The 22,188-nt window shown below is 46.7% G+C and overlaps 1 protein-coding gene across 1 annotated transcript; it reads left to right on the top strand.

The window, feature by feature from the left end:
- Positions 1 to 1,085: 1,085 nt before the first annotated feature.
- On the top strand, positions 1,086 to 22,188 carry wtip (WT1 interacting protein; the record flags this gene model as incomplete). The annotated part of the gene is made up of 8 exons (XM_079163911.1): positions 1,086 to 2,586; positions 9,195 to 9,296; positions 17,286 to 17,353; positions 18,774 to 18,836; positions 19,161 to 19,291; positions 20,055 to 20,106; positions 20,296 to 20,364; positions 22,036 to 22,188. 8 exons carry the CDS (start codon positions 1,086 to 1,088, stop codon positions 22,186 to 22,188), a joined length of 2,139 nt encoding a protein of 712 aa, XP_079020037.1.

The following is a 22,188-nucleotide window of genomic DNA, read 5'->3' as shown; positions in this document are numbered from 1 at the left end:
CCGTTTTTAAGTGACTGGTACACTTTGAATGCAGTTCACTTCTACTTAAAATGATATATACCATTTTATGCAGCCTAATATGAACTTTGAATAAAACTTTTATTTATTTAATCAATTCCCCCGAGTAGGCTAATGCCTTGGATACTCGGGGTATATATTTTTTATTTTTATGTTTTATTCCCAACAACATATTCCTTTAATATTCATAAGAACCCATAGTCGGCTATGATAACTGGACATTGTCCAAATATGCATCATACAGGCTACACTTCGATGGGGCTATACCTGAGAATCTCTTTGTCTTCATATCCTCGGATTAAAAAAATGTGGATTTTAAATCGCATTGCCTCCAAAATACCAGCTCACTGCAGCTTATTCCTGGTGTAAAAGGAGCCGGACCAGGTGAGGCGTGCTTCGTGTGGTATTTTAGTCTGCCCGGGATGAATGCAGACGTCCCCTTCTCTCTAAACTATTCTCTTTTCAGAGCCGGCAGCCCCTTGCTGAGTTGGTCGCAATCATTGTTTCTCTGCAGCATTAACCACATTCCAGAGAGGCGCAGCGCATCCTGTCTACATCCTCGCATTCCTTTTACGCGAACGAGTCCCCCGTGTAAAACGGCGTTTTAATCAAATTGTCGTGCGCTTACTGAACTCAGATTGATATACAACGGGTATTTATGGCGCATCCGATTATCTGGCCTACTTTAATTTCCAACATATTGACCGTGAGCGAAACTAGAGGAAAAACCAACAAGGCGAAATTCCTCCGCGCAGCGCGCCATTGACTGTAAAGACCTTTCAACTTAACAAAAACTGAAGTTGACAAACGTATCCCTGTCGGCAGAAACTGTGAGAAAGAGTTTGCTTTCTCGACGAGGGAGGCAAAGCAGAAGAAAACGATGCGGCACGCGGTGGAGATTTTCTGAGTACGTTGGAGGGTTTTTTTCTGTAAATGAGTGACGGCTGTACCGCGGCGTTTTGTTTTGATTTCCATGTGAAATGCAATTAGTGCTCCGCGGTGCTCGCTAGGTTTGGCTCGCGGAGCGGAGCACACTCTGAACTTGTTTCTCGCCTCAGGAGCACAACATGGAGCACTACCAGGAAGATTTGGGACTCCGGGCCAGTAAATTGATGGAGGACCTTTCCCTGTACGATGCGTATAAGGACGGGATGTACAACGCGAGGAGAGACCTGGTGATTAACCCCGATTTAGACTTTTCGGCTCCGGCAGTAGCGGACCACAAGAGCACGCCGATGAATGGCACATCTGTGCTTCACCAGCAGCATCACACATTGGAGAATTTCACGCCTGGGAATAAAGTGTACACCGCGGCTCCGGTGCGCCCCGTGAACTGCAACCGGGCCGTTCCCGTGGATTTTTGTGCCCCTCAGAGGGACGCGGCTTACGCCGAGGAGGGCTGCTGCACCAAATCCGAAGTGGCTCTGCCGTGCTACACGGGCGCCTCCGAGAGGCACAGGAGGTACTCTCTGGAGGTGCAGGGCCACAGGTACAGTACCGGCTCCGCCTTCGACGGCGTGCCCCTCAACAAGCCGTCGGCGCTGCCCGGCAACAGGTGCAACAGTGTCTGCATCACCAGCAGCCACGACGGGAGGTATAACGCCACCAGTCCCCGGTCCAGCTTAGCGTCGTCCCTGTCCTCTCAAGAGCAGAGCAAGCACGCCAGCCCGAGGTCGAGCATCAGTAGCCCGCGCACGAGTTTGGTGGTGCCGGGTCAGGACAGGTACTCGAGCCCCAGGTCCAGCTTAGTGCACTGCGAGGGCAACAGCGTCCTCAGTCCCAGATCCAGCTATGCAAGCACCGCCAGCGACACGAGTAAGCACTCCAGCCCTCGGGCCAGCCTCAACAGCTGCGACTGCTGCAGCAAGCCCAGCAGCAACCGCACCAGCGGCATCAGCATGGGCTACGACCAGAGGCACGCCAGCCCCAGGTCGAGCACGGCGAGCCAGTACTCCTTCACCACCAGCCCGAGATCCAGCTACTCCGATTCTCGGTACGGGCCCGTGGTCAACCACGATCTGGAGGGGGCGATTTTGCACGCAGCGCCGCTGGCGAGCCCTCGCTCGAGCATCTGCAGCCAGGACGGGAGCGCGAGACCGGGGACCACCGCGAACTGCGTGGTCAGTCCGCGGTCCAGCATCTCCAGCCACAGCTCCAGGAGTTCCCGCAGCTCCAGGGGGTCTATGAGCACCTACCCGGAGCTGCAGCTGCCCTCGCCGCGGTCATCGATGCTGGGCAGCAGTTTGCACGAGGACACGCTGCTGCAGGAGTTTGGAGACTCCAACGGGATCCAAAGTCGCATCCATCTCCAGGGGCTCTCGGCGGTGCCAGAGCCCCAGCAGCCGTCAGCCCATACGGGAGGGACTGTGGAGATGACCGCGGGGTTGCCATCATCGTTTAGCTATGGGGTGTGCTCAAAATCGGCTTCATCGAGCCAGAGGTTTAAGATCCCTTACCAGGTGACCCCCAGCCGAGAGAGTGGACCAAGCCAGGCGGAGAGGCGGCTGGAGGCGCTCACTTTGGAGCTGGAAAAGGAGTTAGAGATGCACATGAAAAAGGAATACTTTGGTAGGTAATATTAATTGCAATTGGGCTTTTATTTATTGTGTTATAAAAACTTGGAAGTAGATACTATTGGAAACAACACCAGAACATACAGACAAACAAATGTGATGCTGTTTCTAGCATAGGGAAATCAAATTGTACTCCCTTTGACCCAACATTTATTATCTACAAGCCTCCCCTGATCAATACTGTATTTTGTGTAGGGTGAGAGTTTTGGTTCTGTGGCCCTTAGAGCGCCTGAAAGTTCAGAGAATCAAAGGGACATGGAGCATTTACCCAATGTTTTGTACCAAGGTCTGGAATGAATACGGTGACTCAGGAAGATGGGTGTCTTAAGTTGTCATTTGATTGAGATTCTGAATTTCTCATGATGGATGAAAATGAACTCATCTGGTCACAGCAGCTCAGCTGGCTTCTCCTCAGCCTTTGAGTCTCTCCTCTAGATGCCTTGTGTGAAGTCGCTGATGCCCCCCCCCCCCCCCCCCCCCCCCCCCCCAACACACACACACACACACACACACACACACTCTGTCCTTGCACACTTAAGCCCTCACTGGTGTCGGTCAGATCCCCGCATAGTTGCTTTCAAAGAAAAACCTGCTGAGGTTTAGAGCACGTCTAGAATCAAAAACAGTGACAGTTTTCGGAGCAACGTTTTTTAAAATAGAGAGAATTCTCTGTGGCAACCATTGAACAAATAACAATAGCAGCGTGAACTGTTACGTTTAACTGACTGTATTACAACACAGTTGAGTGCTCACTGAAATTTGAATTCAAAGAAATAGTTCAAAGAGTGTTTGTGTGTTTTTTAGGGTTATTTAAATTTTTTTGTTCTCTTCAAGATCCACTCGCGGCCTGCTAAAGCTACATTACCACTAACAGCCCCCTCTGTGGCAGATAAGAGTGGCATTGCAGGGCAATAGTCATTTCTGTCTTGGCAGAGCTAACATTTGCACAGCGCTGCACCTCGCTGAATGGATCCTTCTGTTCGGCCCAGAGCAGACACCCTTTCGGTCATTTGGAGCAGCGGGGTCTGGATGTGTTGGACATACCTCTTAATAACCTATGATAGACAGATTGTGGCCAGTGATTTGTGTTTTTTTCGGCACATTTTCTGGGGACTATAAGGACTGTGAAGCCAGATATATTCAGTCCGCCAGCAACAACACGGCCACAGAGAGCCCGGTGAGGAAGTCGCTGTCTACCTTTGAATTAGCAGCCAGACAAATGGCTGCAGCCAGAGGACAGTGGCGTGTTTTATAGCCGGTGCACTTGCTCAGAGTGAGGCTGAGACAGCTGTTGATTTGTTCCAAAGAGGCAGGTGAGAGCAGGAGGATGGGAGACAGGAGGAAGAAATGAGGAAGACAGCGAGGGGGGGGGGGGGGGTTAATGGAGAGAGAAAGAGGAGAGAGAGAGAGAGAGAGAGAAGAATGCAGTCAGACGCTCTGAGCCCAATAGAGACAGCTCTGTTTCCGTAGCGACAGTGGAGAAATTGACTGCCGGGGCCTTTTTTTTTTTGGAGGGAGGGAGGGAGGGGAGGGAGGGGGGGGGCAATGCCTTCCAGTGTCCCACACTGTGTCCCTCACTGCCGGCCGGCCCTTGTGTGGCCTGTGTTTGTTGTGGTGGAGAAGGAGCTGTGAATCAACAGCTGGCCCGATACAGACCTGCAATTGAAGCAGCCCCCCCCCCCCCCCCCCCCACACACAGTACCTCCCCTCCCCTCCTCTCCACCACCAACGCCACCCGGCCCTGACTCCCCCGCGAAGCCCTTCATTAACCAGCCGGTGGGGAGTCGGGCAACACCAGACACTTGGCACACGATCTTGGCTGGCGGGCCAGACGTAGTCGGTGGGGGTCAAGTCTGATCACCTGCCCAGAATTCTAATGGCAGTAGTCATGCACAGGCCTGACAAACACACTTGCTGACTGACAGCACACAAGCCTGCCCTCTGTATTTACTGTTCATGCACAAATGGCAGCTCACATGAGATTAGATTTTGTACAAGACATTTTTTTAAGACTCACTATATGTTTTACGCCTACATCATCCTCTGATTTGTCAAACGCTCTCAGATTACAGGAGAAGACCTCTCTCCCGAAATGATGGCGTATCGCCAGGCTTTTGTGCTATAAACGCTATCAGCTTCCCCTTCTTTTTTCCTTTTTTTGTGATTTCAGGAAACCGCTAGTTAACAAATCAAATCAAACACCAGCTCCAGAGTTCCCCAAGAGGCACAAAAATACCCATGAATCACCAGAGAAGTTGATCTTCGAGTGTCTGGAACTCTAAATATGGGATGACACACTGTAGGCATGATGGGAAGTTAATTGCTTCATTCTTTTCAAGATCTGCAGCCGTGAGCAAGTGTTTGCTTTCAATACACAGTGCAGCACAGCTTTCTATGGTTCCTCTGTTGGCCCAAGGTGGGCGGGATCTGCAGATTACACAGTCTGTGGTGATGTTGTTGCTCTGACGCTGTGATTTATTATACAGGATCATGATTATTTTGTGCTGGACAGACACATGAAGCGGCCCTGTCTGCAGTAACTGAATCACTCCAATAAGACATGCAGGAGTTTTTAAATATTTAGCAGCATTTGGTTCACCCCTCTATGAACGCTACCGTCATGGCATCTTCGGAGCTCGGTTTGATGTTTCGCTGTAAGACCTCAAAGTCACACCAAGTGGTCGTTAAAGTTTCATGAGTCAGGCGGTGCAAACCTCCTTCCAACCCGCAGCACATTCTGAGTTTTCAGTGATGGCAGAATACGAAGTGGCGTGTTTGTAAAACACCGTTACACATTACTGTATTCCCTCAGAAAGGTTTCCCTTCGTCTGATCCAGCACATCACATTTTACTGACTTTTGTTTGTTTTTTTATACACATGCTGCTGACTCATCTTTTCATTTCATCTTCAGACTCATCAGTCTGAGTTTGATGTTGAAAAGCCTTCCCACGAGCATAACAACACGGCCACATATTGAGCAGCGGCGCTACTGAAAGGATTGCGGCTTGATCTTAACAGCAGTGTTCAGCTCCAAGGCGCAGGGATGTATACGTGTGCATCCAGTGATGCCGTTTTATTTTTAGCCCCAGTGAATGCACAACATCCTGTCCTTGCCACATGAACATGTTATGAAATGGGCACATGAGGGATTCGGCATCCTGTTTTCAATGAATGTGAAGCGTGTTTCAGAGATTCCCCTGCTGTCCCGTGAACCACAGCCTCACTCGTAACAATCTCGACTGTCTTGCCAACACACGGTTGTACAGATTTGAAGAATCTTTATTAGAGTTGCAACCAGAGGAAATAAAGTCATGGAGGTAAATCAATATGACTTTATAAATAAATCATTCTTTTTTTTTTTTTAAGAGAGAATCAAAGCCAAAGAGCAGGGCCATAGATTCATTCCGTGGGAAAGAGATGAAAGATGTAGCTGCTTAAAACTCTCTCCCTCTCTTATCATGAAGCTAGATAGTTGTGCGTAAGAGTAGACACATGATGACATGAGATCACACACACACACACCTGCTATCTGGGTCCAGATAGATTTGTGTCACGGTCAGAGACTTCAGACAGATGTGTAGTGACTCAGTCGTACCTGGTTGACTTGTGGAAGTGACCGGTGTGTCGAGGCTGCATTGTGCTGTCGGTGTATGCAGGATGACAATACACACAGTAGAGAAACCCATGCACAAAGAACAAAGCAGCGACGAGCACTCGCATCACACACGCAGTGTAATCTGAGTTAGCATTAGTCACAAAAAGACCGTACCTCACTCCAGCCCAAACACCGGTAACGTTCACAACCAGTGGAGTATGACTACATCAAAAGAAGCTGGTCCATGTCACACGCTGTTGTCATTGCAAGTATGCTATTCATTAATAAGCTAATTATAAATGAGCTGTATTTTGAACATTGGAGTGAGCACGTGGTACGATTGGATAACTTTCATAGAGCTCCTGTGTTTTATACGAAACGGATCCCTATGACGTTTAGAAGTGCTTGTGCTGCAGAATATACAGTTGTGTTTCATAAAAGAAAGGGAATGCCGAATAAACACTTGGTAAATGCTGTGGGATCACTGCAGTGTGTGTAAATGTAAATGAGCAAATGTTCAGTGTGTAGTTGATTTTCTTGTAAAAAGGCTACAAGAGGGCATTTTTATTTACAGTCATGGTCTCTTTGAGTCCATACAAAGGTTTCCTATTCACAAAGTGGCCTTATGTCCCCGTGAGCGTCGGTGATGAATAAGAAACCTATGCTGAACCAGACGCAGCCAGGAGGCAAATCTGGAATGACAGAATTTCAAAGAACTGATGTGCAACAGTAAATGCTATTCATTATCGACTATGGTGAGCTGGCAGATTGGGTGAATGCTTCTGCTTCAACCGTCTTTGGCCGCGGGGCTGATAAATCCGATTTATCAGGAGGAACGCTTACTTTTACTGGCTGTGAGATTTCACGGAGACGTTTTTTTCTAGTCTTTTGAATAAGGAATTCTTGGAGGTAAAAAAAAAGCAGAAGTGTTCTAGCACACGCACAGATTCCTGTGTTTTCTTCTACTTACCATCATTGACTTTCATGCTGGAGAAATTACTCAGCCAGTCGAGCTCATTTCAAGTTTACTCCTTCATTCTTGTCGCCCGTTGTTTATCGGTTATCTTCCAGTGAAGTGGTGAGTTCAGGTTCCACCAGGAAATGCCAATATTGGACTTGGATTCAGATTAATTCATTAGTGCAAGCACTTTGTTGTGAGGTCGAGAGGGAAGACATGGAACCTTTGGGTGTCCTTTTATCTGTTTCCTACAATGCCACCGGTGCGGTTATGAAAGGGAAGCCATCGTGTCAGATAGCCTGGGAATTCTACGATCTACGGCTCCGAAAGTGTGTCTTTGCTCCGAATCCTTCCTGAGTTATGTATTTATTTCAAAAGATAAGTCCCAGTAATAATTTGTCTGTGTGAGGGGGTGCAGCTCCCTGTTGGGATCTTGTGTCCTGTAGGCACTGTGACCCTGGACTCACCCCACCCAGGCTTTGACCCTGCCCTCCCTGAGGAATGTGACCCCAGTGGAGGTCGTCTTGTGCGTGAGAGTTTGGAGATCGTTAGTCGGCTGCTGCGTCCAAATAGTTTAATGCCACTGCTTTTTCATTTTTTTTTTATCCCCCTATCTCATTTCTTCACTAAAGCTCATCATACTCTTTGTGTTCAGGCTTAATGTGTAGCACTTGTGTACCTGTGGCCAGCTGGGCATTTCCTCCTAGGGTTTTTCTCAAAAACAAGAACACAAAAGTAGGGGGATGTCACTTACTTGTGTGAACCAATCACAGTTGGCAACAAATCATAATCTGATTTCAGTCTCTGGGGCTGTTTGTGTCTGTTGTTAGCACTGTCAAATCTGATCAAACACACCCACGCAACCCTGATGAGATGATGACTCATAATGAATGATAACTATTAATTCTATATTTATGAGCTTTAACTTCTCTTATAGAGAAATACTGACGAGTTAACTTTGGGTTTTTTATTCTGATCTTTTTTCTTTTTATATTTAAAGACAACTTTACAAACTTTTTTTGGTGACTTCTGAAAAAAATGTGGGGGTCAGTCATGCGCTGAGGGAGTTTAGACTCAAGCGTTTCTAAAATCCTGTTGTTTACCCCAAATATAGTAGAAGGAGTCAGGGGTGAAACAACACCACCCTCATCTGTAAAGCATCCTAAGCAGAGTTTAGTTGAACAAGTTGAGTGTCAATTTATACACAGGGAAATGTTTTATACCATGTTCAATAAAAATGGACTCTCAGCAACAACCGATATATTTTTAAACGTCAATTCAGGGGTGTTGCATTATCTTCAGCTCACCCTGCCTGCTCCAGGCAACGAAGAAAAGCACTAAGTTGTCGGAGCACCTCGTTTCTGGCCTGCACTGCCTGAATATCCCCTCACGTCCTCACTGCATATTCTAACACAATCACAAGCTCCTCTTAAGTAGTTTGCCTTCAAACTGTATGATGTAATGCATAGAAATGACTCTGGGAAATTACTTGTGAGTTAATAATCAACCAGAAATTTTGAGTGTTTTTCAGAAACCAGATGTGCACCTGTAAGATGTGAAATGTTTTGTTTTTTGGCAGTGTGGTTTCAGAGAATTCCTCTGTGTAGTTGGTCTTCAAAAGCTGCAGATCGAGTAGCGGATGACCGAGAGTAGTGATGACATTTGTAGCAGGTTAATCATTTTTCTTTCTTTTCTTTTCCTGCATAATTCCGGGAATGCACACATGATTAGGCAGTCGTTTTGTTTCATCAGCTTTCCAGCAAAAGCTCCGACAAATCTTACAGCATGTCCAGAAAGTGTTTGGTTCTAATGGTGCAACAGTAGCAGACAATATCCTGGATAGTACACGCTAGTTCAACATCCGCTCAATTCAAAACAATCTTTAGCATAACATTAGCCATGAAGAAGAGGAGAATCAATATTAAAGTTTCATGAAGACAAAGTGCTTTTGAATGATTCACCAGGAGATCTTCGGATGCTCTTGTTGCATACAAAGCCCTTTGCTCAGGATACATGACGTCGGCTAACTGACCGCGTGTCTCTTCACAGGTATCTGTGTCAAATGTGGGAAAGGCGTGTATGGAGCCAGCCAAGCCTGCCAGGCCATGGGGAACCTGTATCACACAAACTGCTTCACCTGCTGCTCCTGTGGTAAGTAAAACTCACGGTTTAGTGAAATAACAGAATAGAAGCTGGTGCGTCATCGGGTCTGCATTCTGTGGACGCCACGGTGACCTGTCGACATGCATCCGGCATGTGAGCATAGCCATTTTTGTTGCCCCCCAACACCCTTCCTCATAACACCCCCCTCCACCCACAAACCCCCAATTCGATAGGACATTCTGAGCTTAGTTAGTGCAACATGAAAATTGAATATTACCGGATTTTTATCACTCTTATTATTATTCTTTGTCTCACATGTATTTGGTAAATAATTGCTCTAAGTTCCCAAAGGCAACAACTTGAGCCTGTTTCTTCTTTTTAGCCTATATTGGTTTACATTTTGGCCAATTGGCGCCATTAAACGTATGCCGAATTAGCTGTTAGCAGTTCTTGTCTGCAGTGTGCCCATGGAGGTAAAGACAAATACCACCGGGTAACTTTGATACTGAAGAAATCGCACAATCGCGGTGATTCTCAGGCGAGTTCTGGAGTTATAAGGAGCGTCTTTTCTCTGAGCGGATTTATTGACGTTTATTGCCGATGGACATTGCACATAAGTGAAGTGTAAGTCCCATTGGGTCTAAACATGTGCATCAAATGTGTGTGGTCAGATTTGACTGAGTTATGACACGGAGAAGGAGTGTTTTGTCGTTTTGTTGTGCAAATTGCAACAATCGGGGCGCCCAGTGTTTTAAAGTACCTTAATTGGCTCCATGACAACTCCATGCAACTTCTGTCCATCTTGAAAAAGCATGGCCAGATTTTTCGGGCCAAACTACAATAACTAACTTGTTGCTTTTAGAACGACTGCACGCACCTCCCCTGTTTCATCTCCCACAGTATCCTTGCCTCACATCTCTCCCTCCATACAACCCCCTGCAACTCCCCCGCGAGGGAGGCGTGCATCACAGTCTGAAAACCTCTGAACTCCACGGAAGCTGCGTTTGCTGTGACCAGATAACGTTTAATGAGTGAGGAAATATGATGATCTAAGAGTTGTTCTTTTCTTGTAAGCCCACTCACAACTTCCTGTATAATCGTGTCAGTCTAATCGCTCCCTTTTTGTGGCCCTTATTTTTTATTTTGTCTCACCTACAAAGCTCTGATTTGCCGAGGGAAAGCAGCCATCAGTGGGCCATGGCACCACACATGTTTGAATCAGAGATGTGGACGATGATGAAAACATAAATATAAATATGTGTCGCTGACGCTTCAGCTCCCCGAATCCCCACCTCATACAGCCTCGCTCTAAGCCTCGGCTGCTGCTGGCTCTGCTGAAAAATCATCATTAGTATCACCAGCTCTCTGTCAGAGGTGGTGTTATGGTCGGGAATCCAAACATCTGCTGCCAAAAAAAAAAACCCCTCGGGCCTGAAGTCTGCTCATTGGAATAACAGGGCAGCTAATAATGCCGCAAAGAAATAAAAAGCTGACATTATTTGGTCTTTAACACTATAATTACATCTGTTCTCGAGCTCACAGTATAGATTTTGTGTGTGTGTGTGTGTCTGTGTGTGTGTGTGTTTTTGGACGCTCCTGTCACCCGACTCCAGCCCTCCTCTCCTGTTTCCCGGGGAAACAAGAGGAAGATGTCGGGAGAGAGCTTTTTAGCCAGGTTGCTTCCATTCATATGTGTACTATACATGGACACTGATCCTCCGCCCCACCCCCTCCGGCTGTGGAAGGACTGCCTATAATTTACATGTAACCGAAGCCACATACTTTCCGATTTATTGTGTGTCTGAAGAAAGAGGGGCCAGATGCCGAGTGTCCAGTTGCTGAAGTTGTGGGGTTTTGCTACGGAAAAGTAGCCTCTGACCTGGCCGACTTCTGTTTTAAACAGTCCCGATTGTGTTTTAGCGTTTAGTTTAGCGATGCACTCAGAAAACTGCTTTCAGTGATCAAATTAAACAAAGACACAGGTCTTTCAAACAAACGTGTTTGTGAGATAACCAGATTATATCCTCTGGAGACTAAAACTACTCTGAGGATGACTGGATAACTTCTTTGGGGCGGGGGGGGGGGGGGGATTACTCTGTAAAATAGCTACGTACGTGGGACTTTATTGCAGTTAGACAAACACCACAGACAGCTCCTGAGAGAATTATTGTCACGTTCACTGTAGAGATCACGTCCAGGATGAGTTAACAAGTCGTTTTGTGAGCTCGGCACAGGTCGTCCTCGATAACTTCGCGGCCCATCCTGCCGCTCGAGATGGTTTATTGGCAACGTAAACTCTTGTGATGCATCGTCAGTCGTGAAGGTCTCTGAGAAGTTTAGTCTCAAAGTGCCTGCACTTGTCATAACAAAAGCCACTGATTTAACAGGAGCTGCATTCTTATCTCCCTGTTTGTTTTTGGGGTTTCTCTCTACTTCTTTTGTTGTTTTTTTTATTTATTTTTCTTGAGTAGGGTCCTCATGGAGTCTGGAGCTCCAGAGTGAGGCCGAGTTTGCTGAGACATTGCTCGCTGGTAGCCTTGGGCTTTGTTTAACCATGCATAATTGAGCCCTCCTCTTGGCTTACTCCCATGGTTGCACCCTTTTTTCATGAAATGGCCAAGAATGCAAACTACCCCCCTCCACTTCAGCCGGCCTTCCCTGGAGGACCTCAATCAGACAGTCACAAAGTGTACCAGACCTGCTTATCAGAAGGGGGCAGGCCTGGCATGGGCTCACGTTAAACTGCACATGCACGGAGAAGTGCATGCACACACACACACACACACACACACACACACACACACACACACGTGCAGACAAGTGGACGTGTCTTTTGGGGTTCTGGGGTTAATTCAGGATTTTTTCTCTTAAGAATTACAATAAATGACTATCATTTTCTTTTGTACACTTGTACTCGCACATGTTCACCTAAAAGTGCATCTTTTTTTATGCATAATGTTCTCACGACTATTAATGTGCCATCTGATCTAACAAGGCATTTTTTTTATCCCTTTGCATCTTTTAATTGTAGCAGGACGAGTTGCACTTCTCTCAGTTTGCCACTAAATATATTTCCCCTCAAAAATCCACTTTAACTGGAGTGAATATGTATTCCCGTGTGAGTGTGAGGCAGGGTGGCTTCTCCAGACAGAATGGGGGAAAAAAACAAAACCCGCTGCTTCGGGCTGGATGAGCAGACTGTCGGCCGCAGGGCTGGTGACTCATCTCTGTGTTACAGTAATCCAAGCGGCCTTTTGAAAGAACTGGCAGGAGAAGAGAGCTGAAGGGCTTGAATTTCTCAAATCATTCATCGCCACCAGTTGCACCTGCCAGGCACCGGAAATCAGAAAGCAGAAGAAAAAAGGGAATGTCGTTTTTCTTTGTCCTGGAGTCGTACAGCGTGTTTACATGCACACTTGTTGGAGCCGTGCTATTAGAAGCACTTGGGCTATGAAAAGAATATGGTAATAATAAAGACTGTGGAAGCTGTCGTATAAACCACATTAAGTTCATCTTTCAGGAGTTCTCATTAGCAGGAGGCCGGTGAGCCGACACGCTAATAAGCCCGCAGCTGTATTTTATTTCTGGACTCGTAGCCGCACAGTTGAGATCCTCCTCTTCTTTTCATCAATATCCAGCAGACTGGATGCTGTGAGGATGTGTGTCATAGCATGTTATAATATCGCCCTTGATTAGAGCCGCAGCCAAATATTATTCAATTTCACTATTGATTAAAAAGTAAAAGATTTATTCAAATATTTTATCTCTTGACAAGGGACCAAAACAATTAGAAGGGTTGTTGTTGTTGTCCGTTACCAGAGACGCGTGGGCCGAAGTCGTCCGCAGGGCCCTCGGGTTTGTTAATTTAGCACAACTTTACCTCACACTGCGTTTACCTCATCGACACACCTCCACAGTAGTCTGTTCTTTGGAAATATCATTCTGTGCTATCAGCTGCATTACCAAACTGTCGGTACACCGACCCTTTCAGCATGATATGGACCAACTTAATGGTGCTTGAAGGGTTGACAATAAGAGTTCAAAGTTGGAAACGCATGAAGATGCATGAGCAGAAATTTCACAGCTGAATCCGCCTCCAAATCCCAAAAGCACTCGGACCAAATTAGATATTACTGTTCTTGTAATCAGAGCATGATGCCAGACGGTGCTGGACTGTGTTTTGGTTTCAGTAATACCTGGGATGGCTCAAGGGGTGTGGCAGCAATTACTTGGTGATATGTTACTGATTCTAGTGGAGAACCGAGTGATGTGCTCACTGCTGACTGTGGTTTGCCTTCATTGCCCCAAAAAACCCAAAAGCCCAAAAAATGGAGGTGACAAAGTGACGCAGCCATGGATGGCCTATGTGTGCATTGGAGTGGCCATGTCGACATGCCATGAGCTCCTTCAGTGCGAAGGCATGCAGTTCCCGGCTGTGATTGGACGCTCGGAAGTCGTCACACATTCGGACTAATCAGCCGGATTGAAAAGATCCAAACTCCAGCAACACGTGTAGCGCACAGAACAACTTTACTGTCAGACCAATCAAACGGATTGCACAGCCAGAATCAGATACCTGATTACTTGTAGTTTTTTTTATGAAAACTACAAAATACTTTCAGGTCTAGATAAGCACGCTTGGAAACAAGAAAAGCATGCCGTGCATTTCACAAAGAGGAAGAGCTATCTCATGTTGAAACACACCAACAGCCATATGACCAACAGGAAGTTGACACACACATGGAATGTGACCGGAAATGAACTACTTTTGTTTAGCAGCATTTGCAGATTTTTGATGTTTCAAAGTTAACACCTGCTCGATTAGACCTCGTCTGAAGACCGGGTGGGCTTGATTGACATCTGTCTGACCCTCTGGTAATTTGTGTTGCACTCAGGCTGAATATGAAAACAGTCACATTCACTGAGATTAACAGTCCCACGTTTTTTTGGGAATCATCCTCATACCTGTACCTAATCGACACATTCAACAGTCTGACCGCGGCTCGAAGGGGATAAAAGCAAAAAACACTTCTTCCCTCTGTGGACATGTGGACAATGTTGCTGATTCATTCGCGGGAACAAGTGCGTTCCACTTTCTTATGTGCGAGAAGGTTCAACCCGACTGCTGTACGATGGGGAACTTCAGCCAGATGATACCCCCAACAGTAACACTGTGAGCAGCTAGAGCGAGATGACTGATTGTGTCATTAATAATGGTTTTGTGGTTAAGTTACCATTCATAGGATTAATTTATTTTTTTAACATTGTTTTTCTTAATCTCATTTAAGTTTCATTAGCTGCTCAATGGGAATGTGTGTGCTTTTACAGCATGGCAATTGTTGGGCATGTAAAACTTGTTCTACTATAATACTACTGTATATTCACAGAAGAATGACAGAATGACGTTTTTTAACCATTTATAATTCAAAATATGTCTGTCTTCATGAGGCTCTGTTCTTATGTTCATCAGGGTTACATTTTGATCTCATATTGTGCAGTTTAGTTTATAATGCATCCATTTCCATTTAGTGTTAAAGAGGTCTTAGATTTAGTAGCAACTGCTAATCGGAGCTGCCGCTTCTATCACTTGTGGCGCTGTGAGGAGGTTTGGGCTCCTGGCAGCGCTGTCTGGTGACAATAGGCCAGGGGGGGGGGGGGGGAGAGAGAGAGAGAGAGAGAGAGAGAGAGAGAGAGAGAGAGAGAGAGAGAGAGAGAGAGAGAGAGAGAGAGAGAGAGAGAGAGAGAGAGAGAGAGAGAGAGAGAGAGAGAGAGAGAGAGAGAGAGAGAGAGAGAGAGAGAGAGAGAGAGAGAGAGAGAGAGAGAGAGAGACCCTCCCCCCCCCTCCTTTGCTCGGCGGCGAGAGAAGCGGGCAGAGAGCGGGTGTTGGAGAGGTGTGGGGGGTTGAATGGGACCAGCTAGTGACCTCAGGCAGAAAGAATGTCCCCGCTTGCTCAGTCGGCCCGCTCCCCTAGCAGCGCTCCACACAGTCATCAGCGCTGGGGCCTTTGTGTTCACCTTCCAGACCCCAAAACTCCAGAGCAGAGGCCACAGACGAGCACACAGCAACATCTCGCAGCCCCCACTGCTGCACTGTTCGCCGTAATCTCACTGTTCCTGCAAGTTTAGCCTCTCCCAACGCCTCGGCTTTGAAGACGGTGTCTCTCAGGAGTTGCTTCACATGGAGTTCTTCCTCTGTCCCGCTTTTCTCTTTGCCTACCAAAATGCTAATTGCTCCTCAGTCTCAAAGTCTTAAAAGTCTTACCTATTGTGTGGACAGCATTCCTCGGCTGCTGCAGCCATTTATGTGGGTGTTAATGTATTGCCATGTCCCAGCATTGTGACACTGGGTTTGTGTGTGAAATACAGCGATTGCATACATTTTCAGTGTTAAAAAGAGAGAAGGGGGTGGGGGTTGGGGGGGGGCACGTCTTTCCCATGCTGGGACACCCATAAAATCAGCGGTGGCTCGGGACGACAATTAAATCTGACTAATCCAGCAGATTTATGAGATCTGTGCGCTTCGTCTGCCAGGCTCGGGTGAAGTCATCGCGCTGCCAGAGAGACACCGCTGCTGTTAAATGAATTTGAATGGGCGAGCTGTGAGGGGTGCATGGCAGGGGGCTGCAGAAGCCAGTCCCACAGCAGAATTTCCTTTTAGGTTGGATTCAGACTTGGATTCTGATGAATGAAGACTCACCAAGAGGAATTCAGCCCTCACACTCGGAACTGGAAGCTCAGTACGCTGAACCTGGGCCCGCTGTGTCGTGGGCATGTTTCTGTGGACGTGTTTGCAAGGTGTAGGACTGCAACTATTGATTGGATTCATGATATTTGAGACCAACAAAAGGGATGTTTCAAAGTAGCTTAACCAGCCGCCAAGCCAATAGTAGCAGCATCTTGATGAATGACCAACACTTTTAATCGAATTGATACATTTCAGTGGGCTATTCGATTAATCGTTTCGGCTCGACGCGTCTGTCAAAGTGAGGGACATCCTCCCTCCAGCCTGCTATTGTTGGTCTGTCTGTGAACGGCGCACAATGGCAGGCAAGGGAGGAGGACAGATTTTTGGGGGGAGGTTTTGAAAGCAGTCTGCTGTATTGATTGTGTACGGCTTGTGAATGGAATCCTGTTGGGATCAATGCTCGAAGTAATTAAACGGAGGCACAGGCAGGATGTCGATTACCTTCGGCCGGCCATCTGCTCTGCACTGACCTCCTGTTGAGGTTGTAAAGTTGAGAGATTAAGGAAGAGGCATAAAGTGTCTCCGATATAGAGTCAAAATGTCATTGGGAGTGCTGTGTCTGACATAATCTATTCAGTGTACACCTCCCAGGGTGCTTCTTTTCAACATTGTACACCATTTCGTTAGGTTGTTGATGAAAGCTTAGGTAAAGTTAAGGTAAATAAAGCTTGTTAGCTTAGCCCAGCTGCTAACAGACAATAAGTTTGTCTAATGAGTTTATTTTTAAAAAGTATTTCTACCTTTTGAGTTCCGTCTCATAAGTGTCAATTCTGTTTTGTTGTTGTGGAACGGTTTCATATTTGACAGAAGAGGTTGCAACATTCAGCTAATTCAGCTACGACAGCGTCTTCTTTTGTGGACTCTTCTGCTCTCCATCCCCTCCAAAATTGAGCGGAGCAGATCTACAGTTTAAAGTTCACCAAAGCTGAATGCAAAGCAAAACGTTAGCACTGATTTTGAAGTGCTGGTGTGACCAGGATTTGGTGAGGATGGGCACTGGCTCACATTCAGCGTTAGATGGGGTCACGTCTGGGCTCTGTGCAGGCCAGTGGAGTTTATGGACCTGACTTTGTACATTATGGCATTGTCATGTTAAAATTTGGATTAAGTCTCCAACTGTTTTTTTTATAATTGTATGGTGTGGGATTAAGATTTTCCAGCCCAAACTATAAAAAAACATCCCCAGACCAAAGTGAATAAAAGGGTTTTCCACATCCTTTAAGCCATATATCTGCAGCAGCACATTGGCTAAACACAATATGTTGATTTCACTGTTTTTTCTTTATTTTCAGGACGGAGGCTGCGAGGGAAAGCCTTCTACAACGTCAACGGGAAGGTCTACTGTGAGGAGGATTTCCTGGTAATTCACCTGTGTGTTCATGATTATTGATTTTGTTCTGTGATGATCAGCTGGTAGCACCGTGTCACGGCCTCATGGTTGGGCTGACAGCCTGCTGGGCGGAGCAGAGAGCGAGGGATTAGGATCTCAGGCTACATTTCTGCAGATCTCCAGAGGAAACGGACATGGCAGCTGTAATTAGGAGTTCGGCACCACCCCTCCAATTCACACTAATTTCCCCAAAATTTCCCCAAGGAGCTCAATTACCCCACGAGCTGCTCCTCAGCACCTACAATTAAGAGAGGAGGGCGACAGCTGTAGCTCTCAGGCTCCTGGTCCATCTGCTTCAGGTTAACAGGGCAGACACAGAGTCTGCTTCCACGGAAACGTTGGAATGATAAGTTTAATGTAGATGGATTCAAAGATTTCAAGTTTCTGGTCATTACGTTTTGTAGCTGTATGCGATGCTGTTATTAAGACCAAGGACAATAAAATGAGACAGGAAGTGATTTCCAAACATGGAGGAAGGTGCTTACAAAAGGTTCCTGTATCATAAATGTTGAAAACCGCTTTATGATCCAAACAACCTCACAACGCTGTCTGTACTTCCTGTTTATAGGCAGCTTCCCCTTAGAGTTTAACTTGCTAATCTGTTGGGGAAATACTAAAATTCCTGTTTTGCACTTTACAATCGCTGCCCGTCAGTGATGCTGGAGGTCAGATGAGGCTAATCTTCTCCCCCCCCCCCCCCCTGATACAGCTAAGACTTGACTAGTCTGGCTCGTCACCCCCGGGGGTGTCTCGAGGGTGGGAGGGAGGCGGTGGCAGATGGTAGATCTGGAGTGGAGATGTCAGGGCAGGGGGCAACCTGCCCATCGCCACCTCTCACCTTCACCTGGTAGCCACCCCCCCCACCCCCCCTCCTCCCCCGAGTCATCAGGTCACGACCCTGAGGTGGTTGTGAGATGCAGATGGTCTCCATCATTATCCTCGTGTGCTCTGGGTTTAAGGGAAAGTAGCTACTGGTGTTTTGTTTTCCTGTAACACACAGAAGGCCCTTCACACCCAGTTGTTCCAGTGGAGATGATCACTGGCCAACAAAAACATGTCAATTCCCAAATGTGGATGGATTTAACTGTATGAATATAATAGAGGGCCTTGAGGAAAAACAGCAGTAAAAGAAAGATAAGAAACACCCATTCAGTGAGACGCCACCGGTCACAGCTGTCTGGCGAACATGTCAGCTGAGAGACAAAAGGATTCTGAATAGAAATCCTTTTCGTGTTCTCTTAAAGAGCGCAGCAGCACCCTCTATAGATGGGTCCTGGACTGAAACAAGTCCATGCATCAGGTGCAAAGCAGTCCGACCGATTGCATGGCCAACAGAAAATCCTCCAAAATGTGCCGCTGAAGATTATACGCCCTGTGTCTTGTCTTTCAGTACTCTGGCTTCCAGCAGACGGCCGAGAAGTGTTTTGTGTGTGGTCACCTCATCATGGAGATGGTAGGAGCTTTATCTAACAGAGCCCGTAAAGCATGAAAGAGTGAACAGTTGGACAATGATTTAAATTTCCCCAGCAATGTTACTACGGTATGGTGCAGACATAAAATCTTAACTTGGTAGATGAAACTTTTACATTTTCAGTCTCTCACAATCTTGGGCCTTATTTGCTACAAAAACCCCGCTGGGTTAAGAAATATCTGTGATGGCAGCCCATTATGTGTTACTTGGCCTCACTACCAAGTCTTACCGTTATCTCCTGTGTGCGTGTGTGTGTGTGTGTGTGTGTGTGTGTGTGTGTGTGTGTGTGTGTGTGTGGGTGTCTAGATCCTCCAGGCTCTGGGCAAGTCCTACCATCCTGGCTGTTTCCGCTGCGTGGTGTGTAAAGAGGGTCTAGATGGAGTGCCTTTCACCGTGGACGTTGAGAACAACATCTACTGTGTCAAAGACTACCACACGTAAGGAGAACAGCTCTCGGCTCTGCACGCTGACTAAATGTGATAACTGCGTCACAGAATATCGCCTGAGATTTGCAAACAAGCACAAAAAGGAAAATTGTCAAATAGCGGTCACAAAATGTATGATTACCATGATGTTTGTGCACTTTGTTCTATGGAGAACTTTATGCTTTAATAGTTCATTTAATAATTTATTTAATAATAAACACATTGCTTATATAGATGTGAATGGTAAAGCATGGTAAACAAGACGGGGTCCGTGTTTCGAGACCGGTCGGGTGCGTTGCTGACATCGCACAGGCAGCAAACACTTAAGTCCACAGCCACGGAAGCAGCGAGGTGTGCCGTAAAGCTCAAGGAGCTGCAGGCCAACTTCACCCCGAGCCTTTTCAAGCCCATCTAGAGCCAGTTGCGGCGAGGACTAGTAGAGGTCCCAAAAGGGGATCCTTCCACACCGAGCAGCCGTCCCTGGCCCGCTGAGTTGAATACCACAGGCGGACTGTGCAAACGTAGAGAAGTATAATTATAGTATAAGTATAATTATGTACATTAGTACATTATGAAACCGTGGCGGGTCTACCCAGACTGTGGGTAATCAATGGGAAACACTAAATCAGTCAGGGAAAATGAAAACCGTGCTAGTTTTCCTTTTTGTGTCACGCTGAAAAATAATTGTAGACAATGAAGATGTCAACTGCTTTGCACTACACAGAGACTGGAGACATTTTCAAGTGTGTAACTGTTGTTATCTCTTCCATGACAGGGTGTTTGCTCCCAAGTGTGCCTCCTGCAACCAGCCCATCCTCCCAGCCCAGGTAAGGGAGTTCGAACATATCTTCCATATCTGTTGGGTTTGTCGTCTCTAAGTAATATACTGACCACATGACCACAACTGTCTATAAAGACGCATGCTGGCGCTGCAGAGGTCAAACCTGAGACCTGCTGCTTATCTGACCATCACTTTAATGAGACACGGGAGTCTGACTGTGCGTTTGTCCCCGCAGGGCTCCGAGGAAACCATCCGGGTCGTTTCTATGGACAAGGACTACCATGTGGAGTGTTACCACTGTGAGGTGAGATGCTCCTCCTGCCTGCACTCTGTCCTCACACACACACACACACACACACAGTCACACACACGGGGTATGAGTAAGAGCAGTCTACCATGCATGTGATTCGAGCAGCACTGTGTGTGATTCAACATGTTCAGGCTAGAATACATTTACACACACAGTTCACACTGTTGAGCCACACACACCTGATGGTGCATGGACGCATTCACGTTCGTGTCCACTCTGGCCCACAGACACAATAAACCTGGGTAACAATCGTGGGACGAGACCAGACTCCAGACTCGTTTTATGGCGGTGAGCATGAATCACCGCTGCAGTCGCTCTGAATGAATGAGACACACACTGAAAAAACCCCCCCACACAGACGGATACCAACCCTAGCTTACAGCTTAACATTGTGACTCATTGATAAAGCACATTCCAGCATTGAGCCGTTGAACTCAGCTGGGGACTTGTTGCTCAAGCCAGACTTGTGAAATCCCAGTCTGAACTCTGTCAGATGGTTTGCAGTTTGCAGTGTGACAGAATGATTTAGTGAAACAAGCTAATTTTTCGCTCCAGCCCGCAGTGATTCAGCGTTTCTTTCTGAACTGTAAATACTGAATTCATAAGGACGGATAAGGCAGATGTCTCAGACTGGCTGCCGTCCCCGCTTCGATCCGATCGTTATGTAAGCAGCGGGTAATGATTCAGAGGGGGACTCGTGGACAGAGGAAGGGCAAAGTCCAGAGCTGAATCATCCTGGAGATTGTAAATGTATTACCTATTGGAAAGAAGAGATTTTCAGATTTTGAAACACAGGAGGTGCCTCCAAAAAAGTTTTTTTACTAACATTTTTCCAGGAGCCACAGCGTTACTGATTCCCACACGCGTTAAACTCATTTATAATACATGAATTTTCAGCTGCTTTTCCAGAGTCTGGATAGCAGCAGAAGGGTTGAGGGTAAGATTATGTAACTCTCTCCAACATGCTCAGGGTCAAACACTCATTCCTGTCTGATGTGTACAGAATTCCCCCCACAGGTTCAATGTTCAGTGTATTCATTCATAAATGTATGGAACCTGCTGTGTTTCTAAACGTGTGTGCCAACACAGACATTAAAAGGAAATAAGCAAAGGCAAATACACAAGCCGGCACCCGCATGGGAGGAGCACTGGACTGGATGCATTCAGAATTCTGAATCTGAATAGTCTGTGAAGGGAACTACTTGAATCAGAGCTTTGCCTTCGGGCTCAGCACCCTCTCATGCTACGGTCCAGTAAAACAGCCGCATGACTGAAGTCACGCTGTCGATGCATCACTCCGTCCTCCGCTACCGAGACTCAACAACTGACTCTCAGCGGTTACAGCAATCTTGTAAAAACTCGCCGATTGTGACGACAGTAAATGATTCAGCAGACGTAAGCTTAAAGGAAGAGTTCAGTGTTTGGGTACGAATGTTAATTCCCTCGCTCTCTGGCAGGGAAGCTCAGCACAAAGACTGGAAACGGAGAGCAACAGCTGGGAGATATGACAGTTATCAATCTCAACCAACTATCAGCGTATTTTCAAAAATACAAATCTATTCCCTTGAATAGATTTTGCATCAACAAAGCACACACACACACATTCAGTTGATTGTCGTCTCGGTGTTGATCATGTTTCTTCGTGTCTTTACGCCGCTCTCTTAGGACTGTGGTCTCCAACTAAACGACGAGGAGGGCCACCGCTGTTATCCACTGGAAAGCCACCTGCTCTGCCACGGCTGCCACATCCACCGGCTCCAGTCGCAGGTCCCTGCCCACCTGCCCCCCAGCTACCCCCTCCATGTCACCGAGCTGTGA

Source organism: Pholis gunnellus (assembly GCF_910591455.1).
Source record: "Pholis gunnellus genome assembly, chromosome: 1".
Classification (NCBI taxonomy): domain Eukaryota; kingdom Metazoa; phylum Chordata; class Actinopteri; order Perciformes; family Pholidae; genus Pholis; species Pholis gunnellus.
Note: the sequence above shows the minus strand (reverse complement) of the source record. Positions and strands in the feature narration are given on the sequence as shown.